The sequence below is a fragment of the Onychostruthus taczanowskii genome, unplaced genomic scaffold, assembly GCF_017590055.1.
Source record: "Onychostruthus taczanowskii isolate IOZ18803 unplaced genomic scaffold, ASM1759005v1 scaffold31, whole genome shotgun sequence".
Lineage (NCBI taxonomy): Eukaryota > Metazoa > Chordata > Aves > Passeriformes > Passeridae > Onychostruthus > Onychostruthus taczanowskii.
Genome location: NW_024500461.1, coordinates 2,906,999 through 2,934,720, shown reverse-complemented (window position 1 = coordinate 2,934,720; position 27,722 = coordinate 2,906,999). Strand labels below are relative to the sequence as shown.

General features: G+C 34.1%; 1 protein-coding gene across 1 annotated transcript in view; it reads right to left on the bottom strand.

Annotated features, from left to right (window-relative positions):
* Positions 1-27,722, bottom strand: part of LRRIQ1 (leucine rich repeats and IQ motif containing 1) — a 102,447-nt gene that overhangs the window by 68,471 nt on the left and 6,254 nt on the right. Inside the window, exons 6-15 of the mRNA XM_041409860.1 lie at positions 27,433-27,507; positions 26,055-27,257; positions 25,124-25,276; positions 23,807-23,957; positions 19,780-19,973; positions 18,715-18,842; positions 12,540-12,613; positions 12,151-12,244; positions 9,275-9,451; positions 1,835-2,311 (exon numbers count right to left, since the gene is read on the bottom strand). Coding sequence (XP_041265794.1) covers positions 1,835-2,311; positions 9,275-9,451; positions 12,151-12,244; positions 12,540-12,613; positions 18,715-18,842; positions 19,780-19,973; positions 23,807-23,957; positions 25,124-25,276; positions 26,055-27,257; positions 27,433-27,507 — 2,726 coding nt within the window. The remainder of the gene's footprint in view (positions 1-1,834; positions 2,312-9,274; positions 9,452-12,150; positions 12,245-12,539; positions 12,614-18,714; positions 18,843-19,779; positions 19,974-23,806; positions 23,958-25,123; positions 25,277-26,054; positions 27,258-27,432; positions 27,508-27,722) is intronic.

Below are 27,722 nucleotides of genomic sequence, written 5' to 3'. Positions count from 1 at the left end.
GGAGCAAAAGTGGTGTAACAATAACTGAATAAACTACTGGAGGGGTCTCCTTATTTCCACTGACCATCTGACTATACCAAAAAAATAAAAAGGAAAAAAAAAAAAAAAAAAAACCCCAAAAAACCAAAAAAAAACCCCAAAAACCCCCCAAACCCCCCCAAACCAAAAAAAAAACCCCCAAAACCCAAACCAACCAACCAACCAACCAAACAAAAAAAAAAAAAAAACCCCAAAAAAACCCCAAACAAACAAAAAAAAAAAAACAAAAAAACAAACCAAAAAACCCAAAAAACAACACCGAGCATGAAAGAGGGATAAATACTGAAAACTGAATGAGACAGGTATTTTCAGTGGAGCAGACAGGAAAAACAGAGAAAGTGCAATTTCATCTTTTCCCTGCTTTTACCCATTAAGACTTCTGACCACTGGTTATATATGTAAATTTTCTAATTTGCTCATTTTTTAACAAGAACTAAGTACAGACTATTTAGACCTGTTCAGTGATTTCAATTTCTAAATCTTGTTCAACTAATTCATACTGATGGAGAAAAAATATAATGTTAGCTCTGCCTTAAGACTTTACTATCTTTACTATCTTGGAATTGTTTTCTCCACAAAATACTCATTTCAATTGGATAGTGTATTAAAGAAGAGACATCTAAATTTCCAGTCTTTACATAATTCCTTTCCTTATGTGGTGCATCTATTTAAATAGAGGACTAGTAGTCAGGAAAAAAAATCACGCTTCAGAGGTCAAGACTAATAAAAAAAATGGTTTGTATTCTGTTTTGAAGAGGACTCACCAAAAAACACTTCCAGAATTCATTCAAAACATTACCAAAAAACTAAATGAACTATTTCAAAAATTTTTTTGCAGTATTCATCTCATGCAATAGACTAATGTATTCTTGCTTTCAGCTTGCTGAGAGATGATAATGAATTGCATTGTCTTCCTTAATCATAAATTTTATGACAAATTATTAGTGCCTTAAGTACCTACTAAGCAGCTTCCTATTTACCATAAGCCTACACAGCTCAAAAAAGCACACCTACCATGCTTGCTTTTCATACTGTTCTCAAGATACCTGTTTTTGAAACTGAATTCTTATGAAATTTTAATTCAATTCTTGAAGATTTGCTGCAAAAACATCAGGTTCTGTTTCCCTTGTCTGTACATCCAGAACTACACAAATCAGCAGCAAACACATTCCAAAGAGGTAACAAACCAGTCTGTTTCATGCTGGAGAAAATCTAGGGACACATAACAAGTTGAACTGGTCTCTCATCCCTGCCTCTACTTTTAATAAGCAGGTTAAAGCACGTTGGAGAAGTACCAAAAGCAGGGCAGGCCATTAGTTCTTCAATCATCACAACAGCAGAAGACTGGCCAGAATCAAGGGATTAGGATGGTAGATTTAAGCATTTTTTCTTCTTGCCTTCTAAATGGTACTGACTGTAAAGTTTACACAGATTAATCTTGAATGTCTGATGAATAATTTTGGCAAAAACCTTACATTAGTTTCTAGTTAATTTCCTCCAAAGTTTCTGCAAAACATTTGTCATTTGCATTCCTAACTCTGTATGTGTCATTGAACTGGTCTTGACGTTATTTGAAGTACCTATATCCTAATATACCAACTGGGACAATACCACAAAGGATTGCTAATTGTTAATATGAAAGCCTAGTGTGCAACACCTGAATATAACTCTTTATTGTCTAATAAGCTTAAAAATATTATTTTACAAGTTCTGTGCCTCTGTTTTAAACAAAAAATCCTCACTCCTATTGTCTATCTACATAATTGATTTGAAAGCAACCTGACACCTCTCTTACCTCCCTGTGTCATTCTCAAAGTGCTGGAGATTTCTTCCCATATCACTTGCTACTATCACTGACTGTTGACATGTGAGTTGGCCTGACATGTTATTGTTGCCTTTGCTCTCCCCACTGTAATTAATACAAGATTCAGTGCTCTTCTGCTTCACTCTCTGATCTCCTCTATTTTCCTTCTGTTGCACAGGTATGGAGGAGTTAATGAATGTGGCCTGAATATCATCAGTAGTAATCCGTCTTTTGGAAGGATCCAACAAGACCTGTTTATTTTCTGTCACACCCATGATAAAGAGGTTATTTTCCTGTAGGCAGCCAGTGGATGTTTGCTTTAAATGATTTTGACGTGCTTCTGGTCCATCTCTGTCAGTAATGCTTAGCTCACCGTACTCATGTACATATCGATGTTTAATACTAAGTTTCATCAACTGATTAAAATACCAGCATTGTCCCACTACAGAATCAACAGAAGAGGTAATTCTGAAAAAAAAAAAAAGGCAAAAAAATTACATATCTGTTAGAATGCTTTAAAAAAAATTCCCTCTATTATTTCTAAAATAGCTTGTATTTTCAAGTGTTCTTACATTTCCATAGCCTTACAGCAAATAGCAATTACTGCGATTGGAAATCCAGTTTCAGTAATTACGAATCCTAACAAATTTTATCTTTTTTTGGACATATTTAAATTATAATCACACATATTTCTTCTTTTACTCAGAGTTTTCCTAAAAGAGAAAGTGTTCAATCTTTTTAAAATAGCCATTACACCATGCATTTCACTATTAACTTTCTGTGTGGTTAGTGGCATGTGAAGCCCAAATTTCTGGAAGATATGAGGCAAGATTTGCCTTAACAATCCAATCTTACCTGGCAACTATGAAAGCTCATATAAAAATAACAATATTAAAATTTAGATAAGAACTAAAGCAACAAAACCCAAACTTAGATTCAAACCAACAAACTACAAAGTCTTTAAGAAAATTCAAGAAGACAAACTTCTAAGTACAGATCTTTTTATCAATATAAGGGAAAGTGCTAGACTGAAGCAACAGTAATCTAAGAAGTCTGGCACTCATTAGTTCTTTGTATTACACTGTCTAAATGATGAGGATAAGTAAGAGTAAATATGAACTAATTGTTAGAGATTCAGATGGCTGTCTGTACTTTGGATGGTGTTCATTTTATTAGGTAGCAGGTAGTTCCGGGATCATGAAAACATTTTCCTTTAATAGTATAGGTACATGCAGAGATCTGTAATCTGGTGTTCATTTCAGAGGAGTATGAAGTCAATTCTAGGTCAGCAGTCCAAGAGAAAAAGTAGAAATAAGACCAATTTTCTTGTTAGTATGGAAAAATTAGGTCCTACAACTATAGTTAGAATAACAGAAATTTCCTTCCTGTTCATCATTCTGGAAAGGTGAAATTTTTATAAAGTTCTAGGGACTATACCATTAAAACTATATCCTCAGTGAAGTTCAACTAAGAACATTTTAGATTTTTAAGAACATAATGAATCAGACCCTATAAGAGTAAAAGGATTCCAACTTTTCCACTGCTAGTGCAACTTCAGTGCTATTGGACAAAATCTGAATGGGTAAATTGGTCCACCCAGCTTAAACACACAACTCACTGTGTACATTTGATTGTCCACTACAAAATATTACTCCTACTCCCATTAATTCCACACATACAAGTCCTAAAAATATTTAAACCAATCTATAAATTTGTTTAAGGATCTAACATGCTACATAGTAAGGATAATGATTACATTAAAAGAAAATAAAGCATTAATTAAATTATCTACTTAAATATATTGAATTAGTTAAAGTATTTAAAAAAAAAGTCTGGTACACGGTCATTACCAAATTTCTATATAAAATAATATGGTGAGAAGACAAAAAAAAAAATAAAGGAAAAAATGGAAAAAATCCATTCCCACCTGTTTTTTTTTCTTCTCTCCTTTGCTATATTTTTTTCGTTTATTTGTTTATTAAAATTTAAATATTGCAGAAAACCCCAGAATGTTTTACATATTGAGTGAAAAAAAATCCTATTATAATCTTAATCCTGAGTGTTCTTGTTCATTGTCAAAAAAAATCAGAAAGACAGAAAGACAAACCACTCTAACAGTGAATCCTCTCCTTTGACAGGTGCAGGGGTATTTCAAGCAGCTGTTTCATCCTTCCAGTGGCTATGAATACGTCAAGAAGAAATGGAAGGATTGAGGAAGTGAAAATTTAGGCAGGGAATGATTTTGTGGTCACCAGGGATCATGTGTCAGTTTTTTATAGAGGCTGCTTTTTGGGCAGTTTTTCCAAGCAGTGGATGCAAAATACCATCTTGTCTTTGTGGGCATGTAGCCTCTCCCATACCTTCCCTGGCAATCCACAACTATACTTTGGTCTTACAGGATTTTTAGGCTGCCCTCTGTATCAGTAGCTTTTCAGTTTAGCTTTTTCAGTCATAATAGTTCAAGTTTAAAGAAACTACAAAGGAAGCTGAAGTGATATCTCAGAGACTGATGTGCAGTGAAGTGGAGTGGTGTGTTTGAGGTTCTCCTGCCAAGGCAAAGCTCCAGCGCACAGACATCAAAGGTCACGATGGGGCCTGAGTGCCACCTTGGTGGCTCCCTTCAGACAACAGGGATATATCAACATCCTATCAACACACTGCAACTTTCTCAGCGTCTCAACTGCATTGCACTCTTGATACTAGAGAAGTGTCCCTAAAGATTGCTTATTCAAACCACACAAAGGGAGCTGCTGTAATGGAAAATATGCAGGAATGGTTCACATCTTTAATGGGAAAAAAAAAAAGAACATACAAAGGAAGACAGAAGACAAACTAAGAAATATGACAATATTAAGACTTTTGATGTCACAATATTTCCTTTTCAATTAATGTAAATTCATTGTTTGCCTTTCAGACCTTTTCCACTGTTATTGGTCACACTTAACCTGGAATTGCTGCTTGGTTAAGATCTGACCATGGTTTTAAGCATAAATTGGCATCCAGACAAAACAAGAAAAGGAATTATCCTATGGAAGCACCAGTATCCGTAGTGTCTGGCTGCTTAGCATGCAATGAAATACAGATAAATATGGTAGCCTTGCAACAGCAAAATTTTTATGGCTTTCAGCTTTGACCAGCACATTCCCTCATGTTCAGTTGCTGCCAGGCTTTATTTTGATCATAACAAGTGAAATGATTTATGCCATATGCAAATTTTAACATAACCACAAAGCATAACTACTGCTTTTGCAGTGGGAGAAAGGGGCAATAAGCCAGAAGAACAAGGGGTTGAATCTTGCAGTACTGTACAAATGTGCTAAACTACTGAACTCGATACTAAAGACGAAGATATTATTTTCACAAAAAGAAAAAAAAAATGTTAAGAGCAAAAAAATACTTGTAGCTTTTTTTTTTTAATTTTTTTTTTTTTTTTTTTTTTTTTTTTTACCAGATTTTTTATTTGTGCTAGCATTTTCCAGGACTTTGAGGAAAGACAAAAGCATTAGAATCAGATTTTAATCTATTTGGAAGCTTAAATTAGGCATTTATTAAGGACTCTTACAACTTCAAATCCTCACACCACCTCACAAAGACTATCCATTGCTATCCTGGTTAATTCAGACCAAAACATGCTCAATTCCCATGCAGTGTCTGGCAACGGAGGAGTAGAGAAGGGAAGGAATAAACCCCATTGGTTGCACCTAGGATATGTAAGGATCCATGCACAGGCTGACTTAACAGGTACAGAAAATGACAAATTATTAATGCTAAAGGCCTTCCAGTGGAGTTTAAATCAGCCAAAATGTCACTACTTATGAAATTTAAAGTGGTGGCAGAGGCTTGCTTGTAGAGCTAACACATTTTGTATAGAATTTTCTACCGCAATCATACCTGCAATGGCTGCCTGGTTATTCAAAGAGCATAATTTTGTCAGAATGAAACAGTAAGTCTGGAAAAGTCAGTAGAACAAATCTCTAAGAGGCAAAAAGGACAGGCTTGGGAAAAAGAAGCCAGTTCTGATCAGGAATGGTAGTTTTCTCCTGGCCCTTGTAGTTAAATAATAATTAATATTCTACCCCTTTGTATGCTAGTGTGTGCTAGTTAAAACCTTGCTTAATATAATGTTTTCCCCTACTGTGACTTTCAGAATTATAATACATGGAATTTTCAAATAGTATACCTCAATTTACGTGAGCTTTTATTTGCAACAGTTTGAGGTAAAATCTAATGTCTTTAGGGAAACTTCTACAAGCATCATTACTTATGTTCAACTGCAGTTTACCAAAGTCCCTTACAAACATGAAACAGGTCACTGTTGACATAGCCTCTCCTTGCAACACCATTTATGAAATTCCTGTCATTTTCACTGTGAAATACATACAGTATTTATAAAGTTCAAGTTCCACTAGCCAGACAACTGCACATCTGATGGCTGAAAACAAATTGCTGCTGCAGAGGTATCATATTTTTGTACACGATTACAAATCATCTAAAGGTTATGTGACAGAAAACATTTAGTGTAATAGAGAAATTAAATTTTAAAGTCAGTTTTATTCTTAAGCATGGCAACAACAGAGAAGTTTTGGGAAGAAACAGCACAGAGAATTTAACTGGGCAGCATTGGTGTATGAAACAGATTAGGGAAACCAGCAGTGATTACTTCTGGCAGCTTACATACTTGAGGTCGCACCTACAGGGGCTCGTAACTTAGCAAGATGTGAAACAGACAGAAGTTTGCTCTGTTGTTGGCCTGTTGTTTAGCAACATTAATTCAGTCAAAGTATTGCAATATGTACATATAATAGCTATGCCACTAAGGCTTATATACAAACAAGTTGTTTAGAGTTCTTTTTATGAACTGCAGTTTGCAATAGTTTTCAAGTCATCCATAAATTTTACTTCAGTCAAAATAAAAGATAGACGGTTTTAACACACAAGAAATTAATTTTAAGACCAAATTTTATACGAAATGTTTTAATCATGTCACATTTAGGGATTTAAAGGATCACAAATGAATTCTCAAAAGCTTAAAAAATCCACAACTCTCCCTCTGCACTCCCTGCCCTCCCTCCACCCAAACCATACATTCAGGAAAGAAGAGACGTTTACACAATCATCTCTTTCCACTACTGTTCTTCTCAAACATCTGCAGGCTCTTTCAAACACTTCTCTTTCAAAACTTACATAGAATAATAGAAAAATTCTCAACTGAAGGAACCTCAGGTTCAGGTCTCTGTTTCAACCTTCTGCTTCAAAGTTGGCTTAGCTCTCAAAGCAGACCAGCCTGCTCAGGTTTTCATCCAGCCAGGTCTTCGAAATCTCCAAGAACAAGACTGCACAACCACTCTGGGCAGCCTATTGCAATTCATCACTGTTCCACCCTGAAAAGGCTCTTCCTTACGTCCAGTTGTACTGTCTCTGTCTGGAATGAATTAATTCCCATTATAGTTGCCCATATAATGCTGTTGTTTAGATTTGTTTGACCAAAACTGTATTGCTAAAACACTGATGTTTTGCTGAACAGTGCTTGGACAGAGACAAGGCCTTCTCTCTTCCACTCAGCAAGTAGCCTGGGAGTGGGCAGAAGGGCTCCTTTCTTTACCTCCTTCCTAGGTAAAGAACTGTGCACTTGTCCTTGTTGAATTTACAAGATTCCTGGTGACCTGTCTTCCCATCTGGCCTGTGTCTGACTGGTAGCCCTTCTCTCAACAAGGGGAAGACTTGTGGTGCCCGTGAAGACTTGTGGCCTGCAAGCACAGTAAGTGTGCACTCCATCTCCTGCTCCCAGCCTTTGATAAAAGACGTCAGAAGTACAAGTCACCTTCCAGAAAGTAGTGTGAGCCTCATACTGTTCATAATTAATGGATGGTCTGAGTATGATGACCCAACATGTTCCTTATTTTTCTTATGTCCATTCAGGTAGAATAAAAAAATTAAGTTTTAGAAATATCATCTTTCCCTCTCATTTTGTACCATCCTGCAGAAATGTATATGAAAGTTAGATTTAGGTGCTTAGATTACTACAGTTTGCTCACAAGCCATATCCTAATTATAAACTGGCTTTTTTTTTCCTGCAAAAGGATAATGATGAAATATCTAAATATCAGATATGGAAAAATTTTCTCAATCATAGAAAAGGAGACCTTTATTTTCTTTTATGAAAAAGGAAGGAGAGAACACTACTTCAGGATGGTAAATAGATTAGGAAATATCAGCTTCCCACCTGCAAACCAGAAGCCAAAAATCACAGAAGTGGAGAAGACACATCTTGATGGTTTAATGGAGGAACATATGACTTTTAGGAAACACACATTACATCTGTCATGGAAAAATGCACTATATAATTTCTCCCAACTAATTTCAATTTAATTCTTAATACAAAGCTCCTTTCAAGTTAATCTGATTCTGAGCTATGAAGATTTTATTGCAGCTTTACTAAGCAATAATACAACAATGTAATAAACTGCTAGCTAGTAACAAGATACCACGGATATACAGGCTTACATGCAAATACAAAATAGCCAGATTCTGAAAAAAACAGTGCATACTTTTCCTAAACAACCAAAGTATGCAAGGCAAAGTTTAAACTAAAACAATGTAAAACAGCATATGCTTCATCTGCTCTGGGCTAATGTTCAGTACCTGACAGAATCAAGAAGACTACTTTTCCAAAAATTAAAACATAAATTGGATATTCAAAGGACTATAAGGATTTCATGAACCTTCTAGGAAATGAAAAGGAACTATGAAAGAAAAAAACCATGCAATATTACAAAGTATAGAAATGAGAAGTTTGAGATATTTAGATATTACAAAAAATTAAAACATAGCATATGTAAGTGATAAATTACCACCTGCATGGTCTAAACTGAAGTTACTGGACAACTAACCATGGTAATAGTGATAAAGGTAGCAAGTATGACAAAATTAAACATCTGTAAACAGATCCATCTAATTCACTACGTTAAGAGAAAAGCAGTCAAAACTTTCGCAATTATTTAGAATGTGAATTACATACACATGGAAAACAAATTCAGAAATAAAAATAGAGTATATTGTACCAACAGCCAAATTAGACTTGATTAAATTAAAGTTGCAAATCATGTTAATATGATTATTCAGCTTTCAGGATTTCAGCTACAATTCCTGCATAGCACTGAACTATGCTGTGTGTATGAATTCATACTACTAACTGCAGGTTTTGAGACACCTGTTTTCTCAAACTTAAAGAAACAAAACTCAAGGCCCTCCTAATTTAATAGCTGTCTAAAGCAAACTTTGCTCTGAAGTCAATGATTCTAATCTCTTTCTTATCCTAACACATTTCCAGGCAGAAAAACCCTAAATAAAATTCATACACCAACAAGAACTTCAATAACAATACATAAAAAAGTTTTTCTGAATGCAATTTATATTCACATGAATACGTACTCCAATTCAGCAGCCTTTTTTCTCAGTTGAATATTTTCTTCAATTTGAACTTGACAAAGCTCCAGAAAAGTTCCCAATTCTGATGTTTTGATTTTTTCAGATGTGGGTAAATTATGATGGATTAAGATTTCACCATCAAGCAACTGTAAACTAGGAAGGACCTCCAACATGGAAGACCTTAGGAAAAAAAAAATATTAATTAGATTTTAAAAAAATCCTTACGCTAAAACACCCATTTTGTTGATAAAAATCATATAACAAATATAGAACATGAAGATAGTCCTCTAAATGTTTGCATGTATTTGTCCTTATTTCATATGTTAACATATTAAGAATTTATACTTAAACTAAAGAATAATATAAAGAATAAAACACAGAACAGAGCAAGACTTCTTAATACCTCATGAGTATAATGAACACTGCTGAAATACTGACATCAAGAAAGACAGTGGCACCAGTCTCAAATCACTAGAGCAAGAATGTTACCTACACAAACCTTCATGGGAAAATTTGGCACATTTGTGCACAGGCACCTGTAATTCATTTGATTAGTAGGCAACACAGCAAACTAAGTCACAGGATTAAGATACAGTCTGATTTTGTTGACACATCACAAAACTTAAATTTTAGAACTGCACAAAGTACTAAATCTTGCTGATTCTACTTGCTTTATCATTCACATATACCACATATACTGACAGGCTATTCGGTATGCCTGACAGGGAAAAAAAATACTGAATTTGGGTCAGGGAAAGGAATGAGAGCAAAGATGAAATTTCCTTGCTAGAAAAATGACACCTGTAACTGATGTAACAAAAAATATGTACAAGAAACTTACCAAACCAAAAAAAAAAAAATTAAAAATGTATCATCAGTGAGGTTTCATTTATGTTACCAATAGATGTGAGTTGGTACTGCAGTCTTGTTTCACATATTTCTTGTACCAGACCAAAGCTGAAGACTGCAAAATTATATCAACTCTCAATATTTTCCTTAACTCAGTTTTAAGTAACATGAACTCTTGAAAGAATACTAATTGTAGGCTGTAAATCCCCCTGAATCCCCTTTTCCTTACTGAAAAAGATAGTATTGTTTTCAAAATTTTGGAACAGCCTGACTATTCCCTGTGAAGGTAAAGAATTACTACTGAGCTCAGACAGCATACACTAAGTTTAAAATCAGAGAAAATCTAAATTTAAAAACAGAGAAAGTTATAACATTCCAAATAACAGAATAGAACATCAGTTTTTGCAAATAGAAAACTTTCCTTCTCTACTGCCCATTAATGAAGGCTAAGGCCATCTCAAGTATGTTTGGAATAAAATTATGGGTTTAGAGCAACAGCTCCTGAACACGCAGAGAGAAATTACCAAAGCTGATGTTGAACAGCAATACACCAAAACAGTGACATATCAAAGTTTATCAGTGATGGAAGTTCTGTCTCTTAGAGCTGTGGGATCTCAACACTCATTTTTCCAGATGGGTTTCTCCTGGTGAAGGGCTGAGTCAATATTTCATTTAGTGAAAACTTCCTGGTGAATATTCTGTCACTTAAGAGGCTCTATTAATCATTACAGCATTGAAACACATTCCCCTAGGAGTGCTCAGACTGATCTCAGGGTTTAATTTTTAGAAAGAGATTTCTTACTACTTCACTTTTGTTGGTGTTATCGCTGGCTGGACATGAAAGTATGAAACCGATTGGGAAATTTTACAACTAATTCCTTTGTTGGTATCAAGGGGTTATGTAAAGTTCACTGGAACACATTGTCTGAAGTTACAGTCAATGCTGTATTCAGCAAATCCATATTTCATAGTATCCCATACTTTAAATCCTTTAGACAAATTAATCTCTTGTCTAATCATAAAAGCTCTATTGGTTTAAGCAACCTAAAGTGTCAGTTCTCATAGCTAAATTGAAATTCAGAAAGCTTTTCCCTCTAGGTTAGAAGTGAAATAACACTTAGTTTTGTAAAAGAGTGGGAATTCAAACAATAGAAATGGAAATTTAAAACATTGTCACAGTCACAGAATTTTATGAATGAAATTACCTGCAGGAACCATAGGGTGCAAATAAGTCTGTTCATTAAAAAATCAAACCAATCAAGAATGTACTTGCACAGCTATCTTTTAAACTACTCAAACACTTCTCACTAAAAGCTTGAAATAGTTGAGTTTTTTCTTTTGATTAGTAATCTTAAATTAGTACAATAATTGTGAAATGGAAGATAAATGTAAGGGTGGTTTTGTCTTTTTAGGTTTTAGTGTGGTCAGCAGGATTAGGACAGTGATCATACCCCTGTACTTGGCACTAGTGAGGCCACACCTCAAGTACTATGTCTAATATGCAAAGAAATTATACAAAAAAACCCTTATTCATTTGCAATTTTACTCCTACGGTTTACAAAACTATATAACTACTCATTTCAGGAATCATGGTAACTGCATATCATTTTGTATGTCAAGTTTCTTTTCTACCCTACTCATTTTTTATATAGAGACATATAATCTCCAGGACTAGCTCTTTAACTTTTCATATCATTATTCCAGGCAATAAAGAAGGGCAAATGACAGTATTACTCTTACATCTCTTTCATAATTATAAGTGTTATACATTTTTGATGCAGAGACAAGGAATTTGAAGAAGTATAAAAAAGGCTGATTTTCAACTACTGAGGAAAAACCAAACATTCATCCTGACTTTTTCTTCTAACAGACACTACCCCTTCACTAGTTATGTGCAATGTGAACCTGTCACAGCAGCGAGACTCTTCAGACTATATGTGGGAATGCTTCTGCTATTTAACTAAGATACATAAACAATCTGTTGTCTGATTTTGATTTTTTGATTTAGCAAATTAAAGTATTTTTCCTACCTCCAGTTCTTTTCTTGGAGAAGAGGATTCCCACTCAATGACAACTCCTTCAGTTTATGACAGCCACTAAACCATGTATGGACATCTTTAAGATCTGTAGTACAGTAGAAAGAAACTGAAATATGTCAGAACGCAGAACCATCTTATTTCCCATAAATTCTTACATGGAAGTAAAATGTACCAACATCATGCAGTCCTAAAAGCAAGACTGCTATCTATACAGTGTAGTTTTAATTATTATCTATAACATTCATGTTTGGAAAAAATTTGTATATTTTCCACATAAATGTGTCTTATAAATACATGGGGACAATCACATTCAAATCAGTTTAAAATTCAACTAAGAAGTTCTTATTAGAATGGGTTTCTTTTTTTTTAAGATAACTCACCTGACAAGCAGTTATTTTTGATATCTAGCTTTTCCAAAAATACAAATGAATTTAAAGGCACAAGGTCAGTTAATCTAAGAACGAAACACAAAAGATATTTTAAAAATTAAATGTAAACAGCAGTTCATAAACAGAAAGGCACCAGAATCTTTTGCAGGTATGATAATTTACTTATTTATATAAGAAAATGCCCATTTATCTATCCAAGGTGCTAGGACTAACTACTGAAATTTTAACCCAAAAATATTTCTTAGTTTTCTCAGCACCTCATTTTTTAATACTTTCTCATCAATGCTTTTTTATCTGATAAATATTTCATTCCGCTCCCTGCATTTAGTGCTGAATATCTGAAGTCTTATAAAATTTACACAACTCATCTGGCTTTTCTTTAGGCACCATAACTAGAATGGTACCAACAGAAGATCCTAGTTCTGGAGAAAAAATAAAATTTGCTTGGCTTCTTTCCTCTTTCCTCATTTCTCATACTTCTTATCAGGTTGTTTCTCTCCTCCAATCAGCACATTACTTCCTAAATCCTAAAACTAGCACAGCCATTGCCATGGATGTCTTTTTCAATAGGTCAAGGCTGCACTATCCTGTAATATATTTTTAGTGCTTCATCTCTATCTTACTACTTCTGTCAGATTGTGTCAAATAGGTGCTGATTCCTGAGACAGTTATGGAATTGGTTATGGAATTGCTCTTGGATTATCAGAGCTTTTCTTGAGCAATAATGCAGCAAATCTACTGCAGGCTGCAGACTGCAGTACTACAGACAGGACGAATTCTTGTTTGCAGTATTGAAGAGTAATGTAAAGAAACTGACATTCATCTATACTAAAGGATTGGGGCTGTAAGATGTGTGCTATAGCTACTACTAAAGGATTAAGGCTCAGTGTTATTTCTTTGCTTTCAAACTTTTGTTGATGCAAGAATGAATGTTGAATGTTTTTTTCAGCTGCCAGGCTATTGTCAAATATTAACTTTCAGACTAAAGTTTATCTTAGTTTATATTGAATATGAAAGAGGCATGAAAAAGTAAAAATCAAGATGCAAAGAATCCCAATTATCAACTACAACTAGAATGTTTAAGCACATGGTACACCAGCTATATATTTTTTAAAGAAATACACATGTAGGTAACATGTTTCATCCCTGCAATGGCAAGGCCCTAGTATAACAGGAGAATGGTAACAGAAATGGCACTGTATGTGGTCAGTTTTTGACTACTAATTTTCACTGAAAATAGCATTTTCTGAGGGTGTAGTGCCTTTGAAAGGTATAAATCAGAATTCTTTTTGTCAGAAATATGACCCTACAAAAAAAATGAAATGTACTCAAAATTATTGAGGGACAAAAATGCATCTTTGTTGCTGAAAGGTATGACTACGCTGTGTTTCAAGCACAGGCTTTACAACTGAAAGGCAGAGCTGAATTTTAGTCTGGTGCACTAATTATTAACTAAATGTTGCTTATAGATTATTTAATCTCCTTGAAAATACAACCAAATTCAAAGCAGAAAAAAAAAAATCGTTTCCACATTCAGTTGAAAAGTATTTCTATATGACAACATAATATTTTAAGAGTAAATTCAGAGAAACAGATGCAAAGACAACTGAGTACGTGCCACTGTACTTCCATTTCTTTCTCAAACTACATTGTAAAATTGTCCTGGTTCTAACCCTATTTAGTTCTACTTCCTTCGTGCTATGGGAGCTTTCCATGGAATCAAACAACTAAGAACAAGTATTGACTCTATAAAGCACTAAGCCTTATATGTAGATCTGTATATATAGTAATACAAATTTCAGCATTTTAGTTTCTCATCATCGGTCAATAATACATAAGTATATTTAATATTTGTAGCAAATATCATCATAGATATTACTGGCATTATAGTATGGCTGCAAAAATCAAAAATTCATGACTATAGATTCATATATTCAGAAAACAAACGCATAAGGAACAAAAGATAATGCAGAGTTTTTATTTATAATGAGTTCTCTATATCTTTATCAGATATGCTGTGGTGAATTAGAAATTGTCTACTGGACTGTCCTTGCCTGCCGTTGGCATTATGAGAGTTAAAACATTTCTCGGTCATTCTATAGCTTTCCCTTTACCGACATTCTTTGTTAATTTTTTTCCTAAGAAAATTCAAACCAGAAAGACAAAGGACATTACTGAAAACTTAATACTACTTGACCTTGTCACATTAGCCCTGGGCATAAGAGAGATATAAATTACAAAGAAGACACAAAAGTAAAAGATATTCACAAAAAAGCAAGCTATAGCTTCCTTTTTCTGGTCCCATTTAAGGCGCTAGCAGAACGGTCAGAGATAGAGTTTATGTAGCTTATGTGGCCATATCAGAAAACAAGGTTTAAGAATAGTTGCAAGGATGCATCACAGAAACTAAAGACTGTGTTTCTGAACATGAATAGCAGTTACTGATCAGGATGGTCTAAATCCTGCTGTGCAACTGCTTTTCCCCAGAAAAATTAGCACTGATGTTAATAGGCAGTTAGCAGGAAGTAGGGCAAAATAACTAAAATAAATTTATCATAATCTAGATCTTTAGGTAAAGACCAGATTGCTTTTTTATTCCTTAAATTAAAGACAGTTCAGTTTGCAATAATCACTGTATTTATAAACAGCAAATAAACAGACTATAGGAAATCTGTCAGGTAGCCACTTTGCTTCTGGAATACTCTAGTAGACAGTACTTCAAGTACATTATCCGTGATGCCACATACTTAGAGATAAACCTATCACCAGCAAAGAATTACTGAAAATTATTTTAAAAAATCTAGAATGGTAAGGATGGGATGGAGAAAACCACTATATATTGGTATAGCTTTTTTCATGAATGACTTATTTCAACATCCAATGACATTTAGATTTGGTGGTCAAATTTTCAAAACATCATGGCTTGCAAGGAGCTCAACTCTCATATCTGAGAAGCTCAGTTAAAAACACAGATACCATATATTTTTAAATTGAGAGAACAATGCATGCTAAGAAAGAACTTAACCAACTTTTTAGCATTTCTAATATAAGCTTTTTAGGAATAATATGCACCTAGATGCAAAGACATGGGAGCAACATGTTCACAACAAATTTGATTTGGGCCAAACCATTTTCCCAAAATAAAAAGGAACTTTTGCAGATGACTGCATTTTTGTAAATATTAAATTTTTATCTCTCACTTAGGTTATCTTAGTGAAAAGCAAGCAACAGCAAGGTAAAGAACTTTGTCTTACTAACACCACATTACAACATAAATGTTAGGAGGGATTTTGTCCATTTTGAAGTTAAAAAAAATGGTACCGGAACAGCATGTTTAGCATCTCACTGTAAAACTTTTAAATGAAAAAGACATTAACTAGTAAATTGCATAATTAAATGGGATTACATGTAAATATAAACGCCACATGAACTCTGAACACATATTAAAAATTTATTAATTTTACACAAGGACAAGGCTGTTTTCTCCTATACCTAAGTGCTTATCCACAACAGAAGAAAAAATAATTTGTCCCTTTTTTAAACTAACTTGACAGTTGTGTCCTCAGCTACTATAAAACAGAGCACAGATCTTCATAGTCCCAGCTCTGCAGAAACCACGTCAAGAGGATATTCATCATTGTCTTTGGTCAACTGCGCATTGATCAAGAATATGGTTTGTGTATAAAAGCCACAATAAAACACTTAATAAAAACAGCAGTGATGAAATAGCTGTCTTTTTTCTATTTGAAGGAGTTAATCACTTCCTGTTTTAGTTGCTTGTCAGTCTGTAGGTTTAAAACAATTTAAACCAAATAATTTTTGGAGTTTTACCTTTGATAATTTCTGGTTTATGATGCAGACAAAGCATTTCAGGAATAAAAATGTCCTGTAAATTAGTGTAAGAATTGTCTTTTCACAGTACTTCACTTTCAGAAAGAATACAGATTCATAGCATTATCATTATATTGGCTTCCTGCAATCAGTAAAGAGGAAATGGCACTCAGTGCACACTTGGAAAAAATTCACAAAATTGCACTGGCTGTAGGATAAAAGTAAAGAAACAGCTTTTCTTTCAACAGCTTACTCCATTACATTTGCTGTTGCTATAGAACATCGAGTTACTTATGCTATAGCACACACATATGGAGCTGCTTATAAGTGTACATAAAGTGAGTGTAACAGAGCAGGCTACTGAAATGCCAGGAATTTTGAGGCTTTTAATATGGATTTAAGGCTATCTTGTCCTGTTTGTCACAAAGATTTCACATAAGCTATAGATACATCACAGAAAGAAGGGGAATTGTTTGGGGGCAAGATGTATACTTATTTTCAGCACATCCAGTCTGTTAATGCAAAAATATGTCCTTTCTCACAGCCCAGCAAAAGGAACCCAGCACATCAAACACTGCATCTCTGCTTGGCTACTGGAAAACCAGAGGAATTTCTACAATGGACTTTGAAAACTCTAAGATGATGGGATAGGCAAGTACATCTACATGGCCAGTCCAGCATAATCTAAATCCAGAGGTTTAATTTGAGCTATCCCCGAGACTGTGGTCTCAGGGATAGCTCAAGTCCTAGCAAGCATGTGAGAATTTCAAGGAGTTTTGCAAACACTTTATAACATGCAGGATAGCTACACTGGAGGAAGAAGAGGAAACTACAAGAGTAGAGAGCCACATTATCCACAAAGAAGCTAAAAAGAGGACAAGGACCAAAAAGAACTAAAAACAAGAATTAAATCAAGCAGTGTGACTCAAAATCTAACATTTAACATATAATGCTCTTACTTAATCACAGGTAGGAAGCACTTTCTCCAAACTCTAGAAGAATTAATAAGGGAACAAAACAATCCCAAACCCTAGAAGCCTGATCAGGAACTTGAGATTATATTCTGTAGATATTTTATTTACATCCAAGAGTCTCCATGAATAGTACTTCACTAGAGATGTTATGAAAACAACCAGAAAAGTTATATAAAAATATAGGCTGTATATACTTAAATAATATTCAATTTCCATGAATGACATTGCTTATAATAACAGGACTCAGTCTTACACATCCTTTTTCCCACAGGCTCCCAGACACAATTGTCTGTGCTGAACTAAATGTCACGTAGGATGGGATTCTTCTGTTCAGATGTAGACACCTACACGTGAGGTGGCCATTCTGATTTTTTAACTGGTCAATGAAGATGAACAGGCACTTTTAGGCTATGATTAGTCTCAAAGCAAGCAGCTATAAATGGCAGATGAATCACCCTTTAAAAACATCTATTCACTAACAGGGGAGTGAAGTAAATAGTTGAGAGTGCATTTCCATATATGGTATCTAGTATTCTGTTTGTTAAGCTGAGGTCAGTCTTATTCAGAACAAAATGATCACATTGTAGAAAAATAATGGATATTAATTAAACATTAATTTTCCTATTAACATATTGTAAAGTGTAATAAATGTTTCATATCTTTTTTAGCAGAATTTAAATAGAGAAAAGGTGGGGGGGGGAAAATAAGATTTTTAATCCAGGATATCTACCAGGTTTAATCCAGGTTATTCTACCTCTAAAGATGTATAGATTATTTTAGAAAGCAAACAGAAAACTAATTACAGAGTACTTGAATGCATGATTCAGTTTTATGCTGCTTATCTCGATTCTCCTTTATTTTATACCTTTTAAACAGAACCATAAGAGTGAAAAATTAAAGCAAATATACTTGTTTTGGAGGGTATTAACACATGTATGTAAAATAAAAAACATTCTTATTTGGCCTTACTAACTCTAGTACTTGCCCTTAACTTAGCCTTCAAAGTCTGTTTTGAATAAGCTAGCTGTGAAATATGAAGTTTGACAGACATACTCTAGAAACAATTGCTAAAGAAAGAAAGAAACCCACCATGGTTTTAATAATGACACAATGCTCAAGAATTATTTTCACATAATATCCAAGAGAAAAAAATTAATTTACATAGTTAATGCTGTTTCAAATTTTCTTAGATAGAGGTAGCCAGTGTAATTACATGCCAACCACATATTTTTACTTTTAAAGAATATCCCAAAAAGATAGTGAAATTTCAACCATACTGAGAATTATACTTTTCAGACAAGCATTATGTTAGTAAATTCCTTTGGATCAGTTCTGTAAGAGGAAGAATGTTTCCTACTTACCTATTTTGAGAAAGCAAAAGAATCTGCAACAGAGGCAACCAATACAAAGAAAGCATTCTCATAGAAGAAATACTATTGTCATCCAAATATAGTTCTCTTAAGAGAACATGATTTTCCAGTCTTGGAAGCTAAATAGAAACGAGATGGTTATTTAAGACTAATATAAATTAGAGAAACAACAATGGAATGCTTACCAGATGCTTTTCATAAATCATTAATAAATACATGAAAAATTGACATTTTGGATGCATGTATCATTTCCTGATTATGTATGTACCAGTTGTCACACATAATCTCTAAATATCAGGTGGTAAATACATTTTAATGTCTTCTATCAGACCTGAAGAGTCAATATAAAAAATTAAAGAAGAAAAAAAAATTCAAGAGCCCAAGAGTCACAGCCTTACTATTTTATTCATGCTTTTTATTTGTTTTTTTTTTAAATTATTATTTATTTATTTTATTTGCGGCTTATTGACAATGCTTTTCATCTCTTGAATTCATAGGAGAATAACTGTTAGTAAATATGATTAAGCATACGTTTAGCAAACAACTTTGCTATTTTAAATGCTACAGCACAAATTTCAAGTCTTGGAGAAACAACATACATTAAATAAGCATGATTATCATCAGGGTGATAATAATATTATCATTACATACAAGTAACGGTAAGGAGCAATTACTTATATGTAATGGTAATTATATCATTATTACCAGCCTGATATAATTATCTTACTATTATAACAGGACCTAGAAGTAATAATAATATTTTCTTACATTATAAATAAAATCAGAATCATAACTAGAAAAAAACCTAGACGCTATAAATGAAGGAGGAACCATAATCACTGAGAGTCCAATTTTTCAAGGACTTGGGACTAAGAAAACAATTAACTGCTAGCCATTTGTATCTTCAAAAAATCACCCTCTGATAAGTGAAAAAAAAAATCTTACCTAAGAGCATGAAACATCCCACGCCAATCAAAGAGCACATGCGCAGAATGCTTAAAATATGACTTTTAGCAAAGATGTATGCACAACAGCCACTAAATTCAAAGCTTTTACCTCCTGGAGATTATTGCCCTGCAACTTCAGAACTTGAAGTAGGCCACAATTCTCAATGCCTTCAACTTGTGCAAGATGATTGAAAGAGCAGTCTAGGTGAATGAGAGTAGGTGCCTCACAAAGACCTTTTGTGCTGATTAACTGATTATGGTCCACAATTAATTGTTGAAGATTTTTCAGTGACTCCAGACCACCTGAAAATTCAGGATTTAAGACATGATGAAATAAAAATCTCTTGTCATTCAAGTACTAAGAAAACTCTGAATTTTCTATACATTTTCTGATATAACAATTAATATTACTTCCGTATAGGGTTTAACACTAATTACTGTATTTTGACCCTATTACATATACAGTGTACATGGTTCACAAATCTCTGATCCTGTTAATCAAGCAATAATAACAGTTCATAATCTCTTCGGTACTTCTGTTAGAAGAGAACATTCTCATCGTGATAAACTGTACTTACTATGCTTTAACTACTTCACAACTGCTCTGAACTCTGTGAAATGCTAACAGCCTTCTTAAAATCATCCATCAGAATGAAAACACTATGTTTAAAAGTTAATTTTCATTATTTCATTTTTTAAAGATTTTTTTAAAGTTTATCAGCAAGGTTAGAAAAAACTGTATTAAAACTTAGGCCAGTATCATCACTATTATTTAAATTAGTCTTGTTCAAGGAATTATGGAAAAATAAATTTAACAACAAAATTTATAAAGAAAAGGTAGTGCCTTTAAGAACTACTGTAGCCATTCTACTCTCAACAAATTTACTCCTGCCATCTACATTAAAGAGCATGCAATCTCTACACACAAAAGAAATGTAAAGGGATTCACATGAGCATTTGTTTCTTTCACAAAATGTAACCCAAATCATCCTTACAACACAAAAATTACATTGTCTTCCCATAGTGTTACACATGCAATGGCACTGATCCGTCAACTCACTACAGGTCTGAAAAGCTTTTCTGTATCTCTGTAGTAAAAAACTCCTTTGAAGGGATACCCTTCACATAACAGATCTAAAATAAGGAATTTCTGAGTTTACATCTGTTTCATGTATTCTTAGATAACTTAGTTAATTTAGGATTATGTGAGGGAACACTGCATCTCCGCTTTATCTCACCAAAAATTTCATAAGTTCCTCAAAGGAATCTGAATGAGCTGGACTCACAATAGTGAATCTCTTTGTGACTGTCCTCTGGAAAAAAACTATGATTATATATTTCATTTTGTAAAAAATTATGAAATCAGAGATCAGTTTGCACCATAGAGTATTGAGATTAAAAATAAGGAGAAAACTGAAGCAAAACATTAAATACCAAAACATCAGTAAATTTTTTAAAATTCCCCATATAGGCGTTACAATAATTTTAATGTAAAAATGGAAAACATTTAGTGAAAATAATGCAATTATCTGACATTAAAGTGATATAATCTTAAAAATAACACACATATCTTATAATGTAACTTCAAAACTGTACTTTAGCAAATAAATATACAAATCTTTAATTATTCTGAAAAATTTCAAACATGCCCATGACATAATACCCGGACTGCAAGATCTTATCTGTATTTTTCTTTCGTGCTTGGATGAAAATAAAAAAGGAACCAGCACCATCTAGTGGTCTCAGAAACACTTTCAAGTTTTCGTGTGTTTGCTCTCAAGACTTCCTCTTAAGAGCAGCTTAAGTTACCTTAAGCTTAAGTTACCTTAAGTTCAGCAGTACTGGAAACTTTAAAAGCACTCTATGAGCCTGGAGTGGGATCAAGAAGAGTGACTGCACACACAATAAGAAAAGGGAAGAAGGTAAAAGAGAATCTGGAAGTTTTTGTCTCTGCATGCTGCACAAAGCACTTTTTTCTTCTTCCTCACCTGAATGTCATTCTGGAATTATCCAATGCAGTCCAACAGAAAATACGCAAGAGAGAATAATGTAATACAAAGAGACAGTATTTTACTGGTTCTTCTGCCCAAATGCAACATTAAACATAAGCCTGAAAGTCACATTTCCAGAAGACACTCCATGTGTTTTACATACGATGCAACAAACAAAAGTTATAGCAGCCATAGGAAAAGCATTTTGTTGACAAATACATGGTTTCAGCAAGATTCAAGGAGAACCTTAATGGAAGTTCTCAGCAATTTGCAACGTGCAGCTGAATCCTGCTAGCTAGGGACTCTTAGCTATTGATGCAGTTCTGAAGTCACTTCTATGTGTGACAAAGACAACTAACAACAGAGTGAAAGCTGACAGCGAACATAAAAATAAAAAAGCACCACAAAATAAACCCCTCAAACAACAAAACCAAAACTAAAAAGGTGTCTGATGAAAAAAAAAATTCCTCTCTGTGCTGTCTTAAAAAGGGTATATTGAAAGCAGCATTTATGACCATCCATGGTTATGCATTGCTATTCCTCGAGCTTCCAGGATTTTATTCTATGGCAGTGCAGACACCCTACAGCAGCATATTCGAAGATTTGAGTCAAAATGCTACTTTGTGCATGAAAATTTTTAAACAAAGCACTCATCCTCAAAATACAAACATACGCCCTCCACTTCGGTGTGTTGCTGTCACAATTGCTTAATTTGTGATCATGTATTCCTAAGGGAAAAAGCATAATTGAGACTATTTCTCTTACTGCTATTTTTAAGGGGTTTTTGGCAACTTTGATTTTTCTCCTACTGATGCTATATTTCAATGACAGGAGAAAAAAATAAAAAGAGAAATCAGAGTATGCCAGAAATTTCCTACAATAAGCCATTAAAACTTAAATATTACGAACCTAAATAAGCTTTACTGCACAGTAATGGAGTATCCAAAATTGCTAAGGGACATCCTGCAAGATTTACAGATGGGAATGATATGCTAACTTTTTATAACCCCAAAATCCATTTTTATGCATTTTGTACAACTACTCAATATGAAATAAATCCTGTATTATGCATCTGTTTTAACCTAAAATCCTCAAAGAAATTCCAGAGAGGAAAAAACCCCACATTTGAAGATGACATTTGTGAACACTTATTTACCCACTTAAATTCATTAGAGACTCAGTAATTGTAGCAGTGCACTGCACAAAAGAGAAAGTACTGGAGAATTTTAGTCTCCTTGGCCTGTATGAAGTTACCACACTCCACACGGATGCCACGTTCTTAAATGCCATCCATTAAAACGATGTCTTTCTTGCAATAATCTTGCTGGCATTTTTATCAAATGAGATCAATCTGAATAAGAATCTTATCAAGCACGATTTGTCACAATACAGATGAAACTTTTTAACCATTTTATTGTTCCTCATTAGAGTACTGATATGCTTTTACAGTAAACACTGATTTCCCAGAACTTTTATTCTCAGATATTAAGAATTTTCTTCATGAGTACTAACATTTACACATATTAGCAAAAAATATTCATAATATCTTCATCAAAGTCTCTACATCTACAGATTTTTTTTAAGCTCTCTAATTTTCTGTTTGCTACACCCTTGGCGGTTATCACTGAACTGTATTATCCACGTTCGTAGTGTTATTTAACAGTGGAACTACTTCTTACTTACAAGTGTTATGTGAATTTGTTTAGGCTATGAGCTTAATAATTGTTTTTAATTATTTTCCTGTTGTTCAGCAGACTCAAGATAGACAACACGATTCCTACATAACTACTTACTGTGTCAGTCAGGAACACACTGGAGGTCCTTGCAGTTGCACAGCTAGGCTTTGCTTTCATTATGTCTGTAGATAAGCTGAACACAGCCTACTCTCATATTCCAGATGACTTAGTGCAGATAATGTTAGTGGCCTTTTCAGAAAGATTTTAATTCTCTTTGGCTGACAATAGTTACGTGACCTGCTGGATGGCATACATGGCAGTAGCTAAGCCATGCTTTAAGATGCAGGGTTTTTTTTGCCAAGTCTCTCTCCTTGGGCTTAGCAGCTGACTGGCTCTAAATCTAAGGGGGGTATAATTCTGAATATAAACTGCATACATATTTTTATACAAATTGGAATCATTTTCTTACCAATTCGAGTGATTCTATTGTAGGAAAGTTCAAGATTTTGAAGATTTTTGCATCCATCTAAGCCACAAACTGATGAAAGACGGTTCTTATTCAGAATGAGAATACAGAGATTTTCCAGATTTGCACAGTCAATTGCCTGAATGTTGTTCTCCTGCAATAAAAGAAAATGAGAATATTAAATAGCATCTGAAGTGAAGCAGCAGAACTAAGTAAAATATAGAAGATTTTTATTTTTATCCTAAACTCTTATCTATGAGTAAGGGCATCTTTATTTTTCCATTAGGAAAAAAATGATGAGTCCTAGAAATGAACTTTTGTGTCCTGCTGAAATAGAACAAGAATGTCTTGAACTTCATTCTGGCTCTGAAAATGCCCAAAATTGAAACAAAAAGAGCATAAAAAAGAAGTTAAGAACAGAACAGTCTATTCCATATACATTTTCCTACCTCCCAAAACCCTGGGAGACTGAACTAAAAACTGCAGAGAAACACCATATTCACTAGATGCTAATGAAGACAGCTGTAATTTTGCTGGAATCCTATTTACTAATAGCAAAAGTCTGCATTTAGAGGTACTTTGGTCACAAACATTAACACTGTTCTAAGCTAAGATTCTTCCTCCAAGGGATCCTGCTTTTTAAACATCCCCTTTCCCAGGCCATTTTAATAATGCTTCCTCAGATTTCTCTTTCACTATTTGCTGTGCTTGGTCTTTTCATCTGGAAAATAGTGTTGTTAAAACACATTAAATTTAAAATGTGAACAAAGCTGTTTCTTGTAAATTGCCAAGTTCTGGAACAAAGATGCATTACAGAGAAAAAGTTCTCTTTAGTCATAAAACAGGGCCATTTAAGACACTGTGCAGCAGCAAATACCTAAACATTAGGCCCTTAGTATAACTCATTCAATGTACTATTCCTTGAGCATATATGTTACTAATTTTAATTAATATTCAAGGTGTATCCTGCAAAGGACTCTTCCTTCCACCTATTCTTGCCCAAGTTGAGCACCTTCTATGGTGAACAGCATCTGCCTACTCATCAATCAGAGACTGAGGAAACAAAGATCTATACTAATGCTAACCTTAGCCTGCTATTTTCTTAGTATAGGTTGAATCATTTGCAGCATGCTTGTTTTTGGTTATTTGCACTGTAAATCTGGTCATATAACTTTGTTCACATTTGGGAGTATTTTGTTGCTATTCCTATGCTCTTAAGGCTAAAAGTTACATATTCGGTTGGACAACTGAACAATCAACTAAGGAGCAAAACTTGCAGTTCTCCCCATGTTATAACAAAGAATCAAATATGCTTGGTACCTCCACATTTATATACTTCAGGTCTTTGCAGCTACTTAGTCCTTCCAGTGCAACCAGTCCACAGCGCCTCAGAGTCAAAACTTGAAGGTTTGAGCACTCAGATAAGGTTGAGAGGCTACAAGCTGGCAAATCTTCGAGCGTAAGTGTTGTGACCTACATGCATTTATTGATAAATAAAACTAACATCTTGTATACTTAATATTCATTGCACAACATTATATTATGATAATTTTCTTTAGGATGAAAAAGAGAACAAAACTACAATCTACTAATGCTTTGTAAAATGCAAGCAACAATCTTTTCATATAGAAAAGAATGGCAATGATAGGTTTCCAAAGGGAGAAGCTAGCATGAAAACAACAGTCACAGTGTTTTAAATAATGAGTGTAGAACAGAGAAAATTGTTCAGACTAGAAGTCTGTATAGGCTAGTAGGCCATCTCAGAATGGATATCAAGATGAGAGCACAAAGTAAGCATACAATAAGTTAATAAGTGGTAAAAAAAAAAAAGTCCTGGCAACAAGGAGATGTCCTTTATGGCAAAACACTATCTATAAGCTGATCAGTAATATCTTGTTTCTAGAAGAGACTATTCCTCTTGAAACTCCAAAGGGAGCAGGAGCTGAAATATGGGCCTTTATACAAAGGCAAAACCTAGTTAATTTTGGCAGAATGTAAGAGCTCTTGCCTTTTAAAGGGTTAATATTATCAATCATCTGAAGACTAATACCACATCAGCCTGTTCCACAACACCACTGGAATTCAAAAGTCATTGTCATTGTTCTTATTTTGCACTGGGCACAGGAACGGTCACAGTATCTATTGCCTGCTCTACAATAAACAGCATTCTGCCAACATACCAAAACAGAAAATAACAAAAAAAAAGTGAAAGTATGTCTCCTATTTCGTTCTCAAACTTTCATATAGTTACCTGTTGCAAAGTATTCCAAGGGCCACTATGAATTATCTTTTCTGTACTTAGTGGAGGCATCTTGCTAAATGAACTTTTCCTTAGTAGTTTTCTTATGGTTGCTTGCTTTCTTTGGTTTTCTTCACATATTTTAGACCAAGATTTGCATGTGTTCATCCAGTTTATTCTCTTCTTTTCAATATCATCAGGAAAAATTACTTTACTAGGAGAATCTGCTACATCGTGATTACTGTCCCAGATGTCTTTGACTTCTTCAGTAGCATTTTCCATCAGAAATAAAGTTTTCTTTACAGCTCCATGAGAAAACTGATCTTTAGTTTCTCTGTTATTAGCATTTGGTTGGACATTTGGAGGACTGCTGCATATGCATTTTGCGTTATTTTCTGCCACGTCATTCGCACCAAAGTTAAGAGATTCATCCTTTGAAATATGACCATTTAACACTTTATCAAGATAACTTGTTTGTGAGTAATTTTCTTCTACTTGTGTTACTGAATTAATGTGTAAGTTCTCATTACTTCCTTGAGAAGAGTGTTCCTTCTCAGAGCCTAGCACGCTTGGTGTCAAATTTCTTTCTGCTGGAATCATCCAATTATTTGTTTCATCCATCATTTCAGCATGCTTTTCTTTTGGTTCCTCTACTTGTTTATTTAGTTCCTCCTTCTCTTCTCTAATTACTTTCATATTTTCTGTCTTATTATCCTTTTTTATGTTTTCTATGTTATTTTCTACATTTTCACTCATCAGAGCTTCTGCTCTTTTTTGTTCTAATTTCCTTTGTTCTTCTCTTCTTATTTGCACTTGTTTTTCTCTTTCCAATCTCAGGCCTTCTTTCTTTTTCTCATATTCCTCACGCCTCCTCACCTGTTTCAAATATTGTTTTCTTTCAAATTCTTCTTGCCTCTTTCTTTCCTCTTTTCTCTTTAACCTGTTTTCTTCCATTTGCCTGTTCAGTTTTTCCTCTCTTTCTTTCATTTCTTGCTCTATTTCCTCTAGTATTTTCTGCTTCTTTCTCATTTCATACTTCCATTGTTTTAAAATGGGAGCGTATTTTTTACGAACTAAAAATGCTCTAAATCTAGCTTGGATTTTCAGAGCTGCTATATTCTGTTGTTCAGCCAGTTGTTGTCTTTCTTTTGCTTTCTGTTCTTCCAAGGCCTTTTTCTCCTTCCCCATTTGCAACTGCAGCTTCATGATCAATTCCTAGGCAAAACAATTAGGACAGATTTAACCACTTTTAAAATGGGACAGGTATTGGCACATATTTATCATTCATAAACAGAATCTAGTATATTAAGCATTCCATGATAACATTTATACTCAAATATATAACAGCAACCTCACAGTCTTTTGACAAAAGTTCACTGTACAACCTTACCTCATGTTGCCTCATTTTGTCTCTCCAAGCTTCCTCCTCCTTCTGTAACTCAACTTCCATTGCAGCCTGGCGTTTCTGCACAACAAATTAATTTAAATTAATATTGTACAAAACCCAGAACAACATAAAACACCCTCTCTCCAATCTCACCCATCTTCTTGACTTTCCAACAATCCAATTTTGTGAATGCCTGAATTTAAATGAGAAACTGTGCCATGTGTGGATCAAAATAAACAACAGGACACTTGCACCAGTAACGTAGATTTGGTCATGCACTGAGAAATGCATAC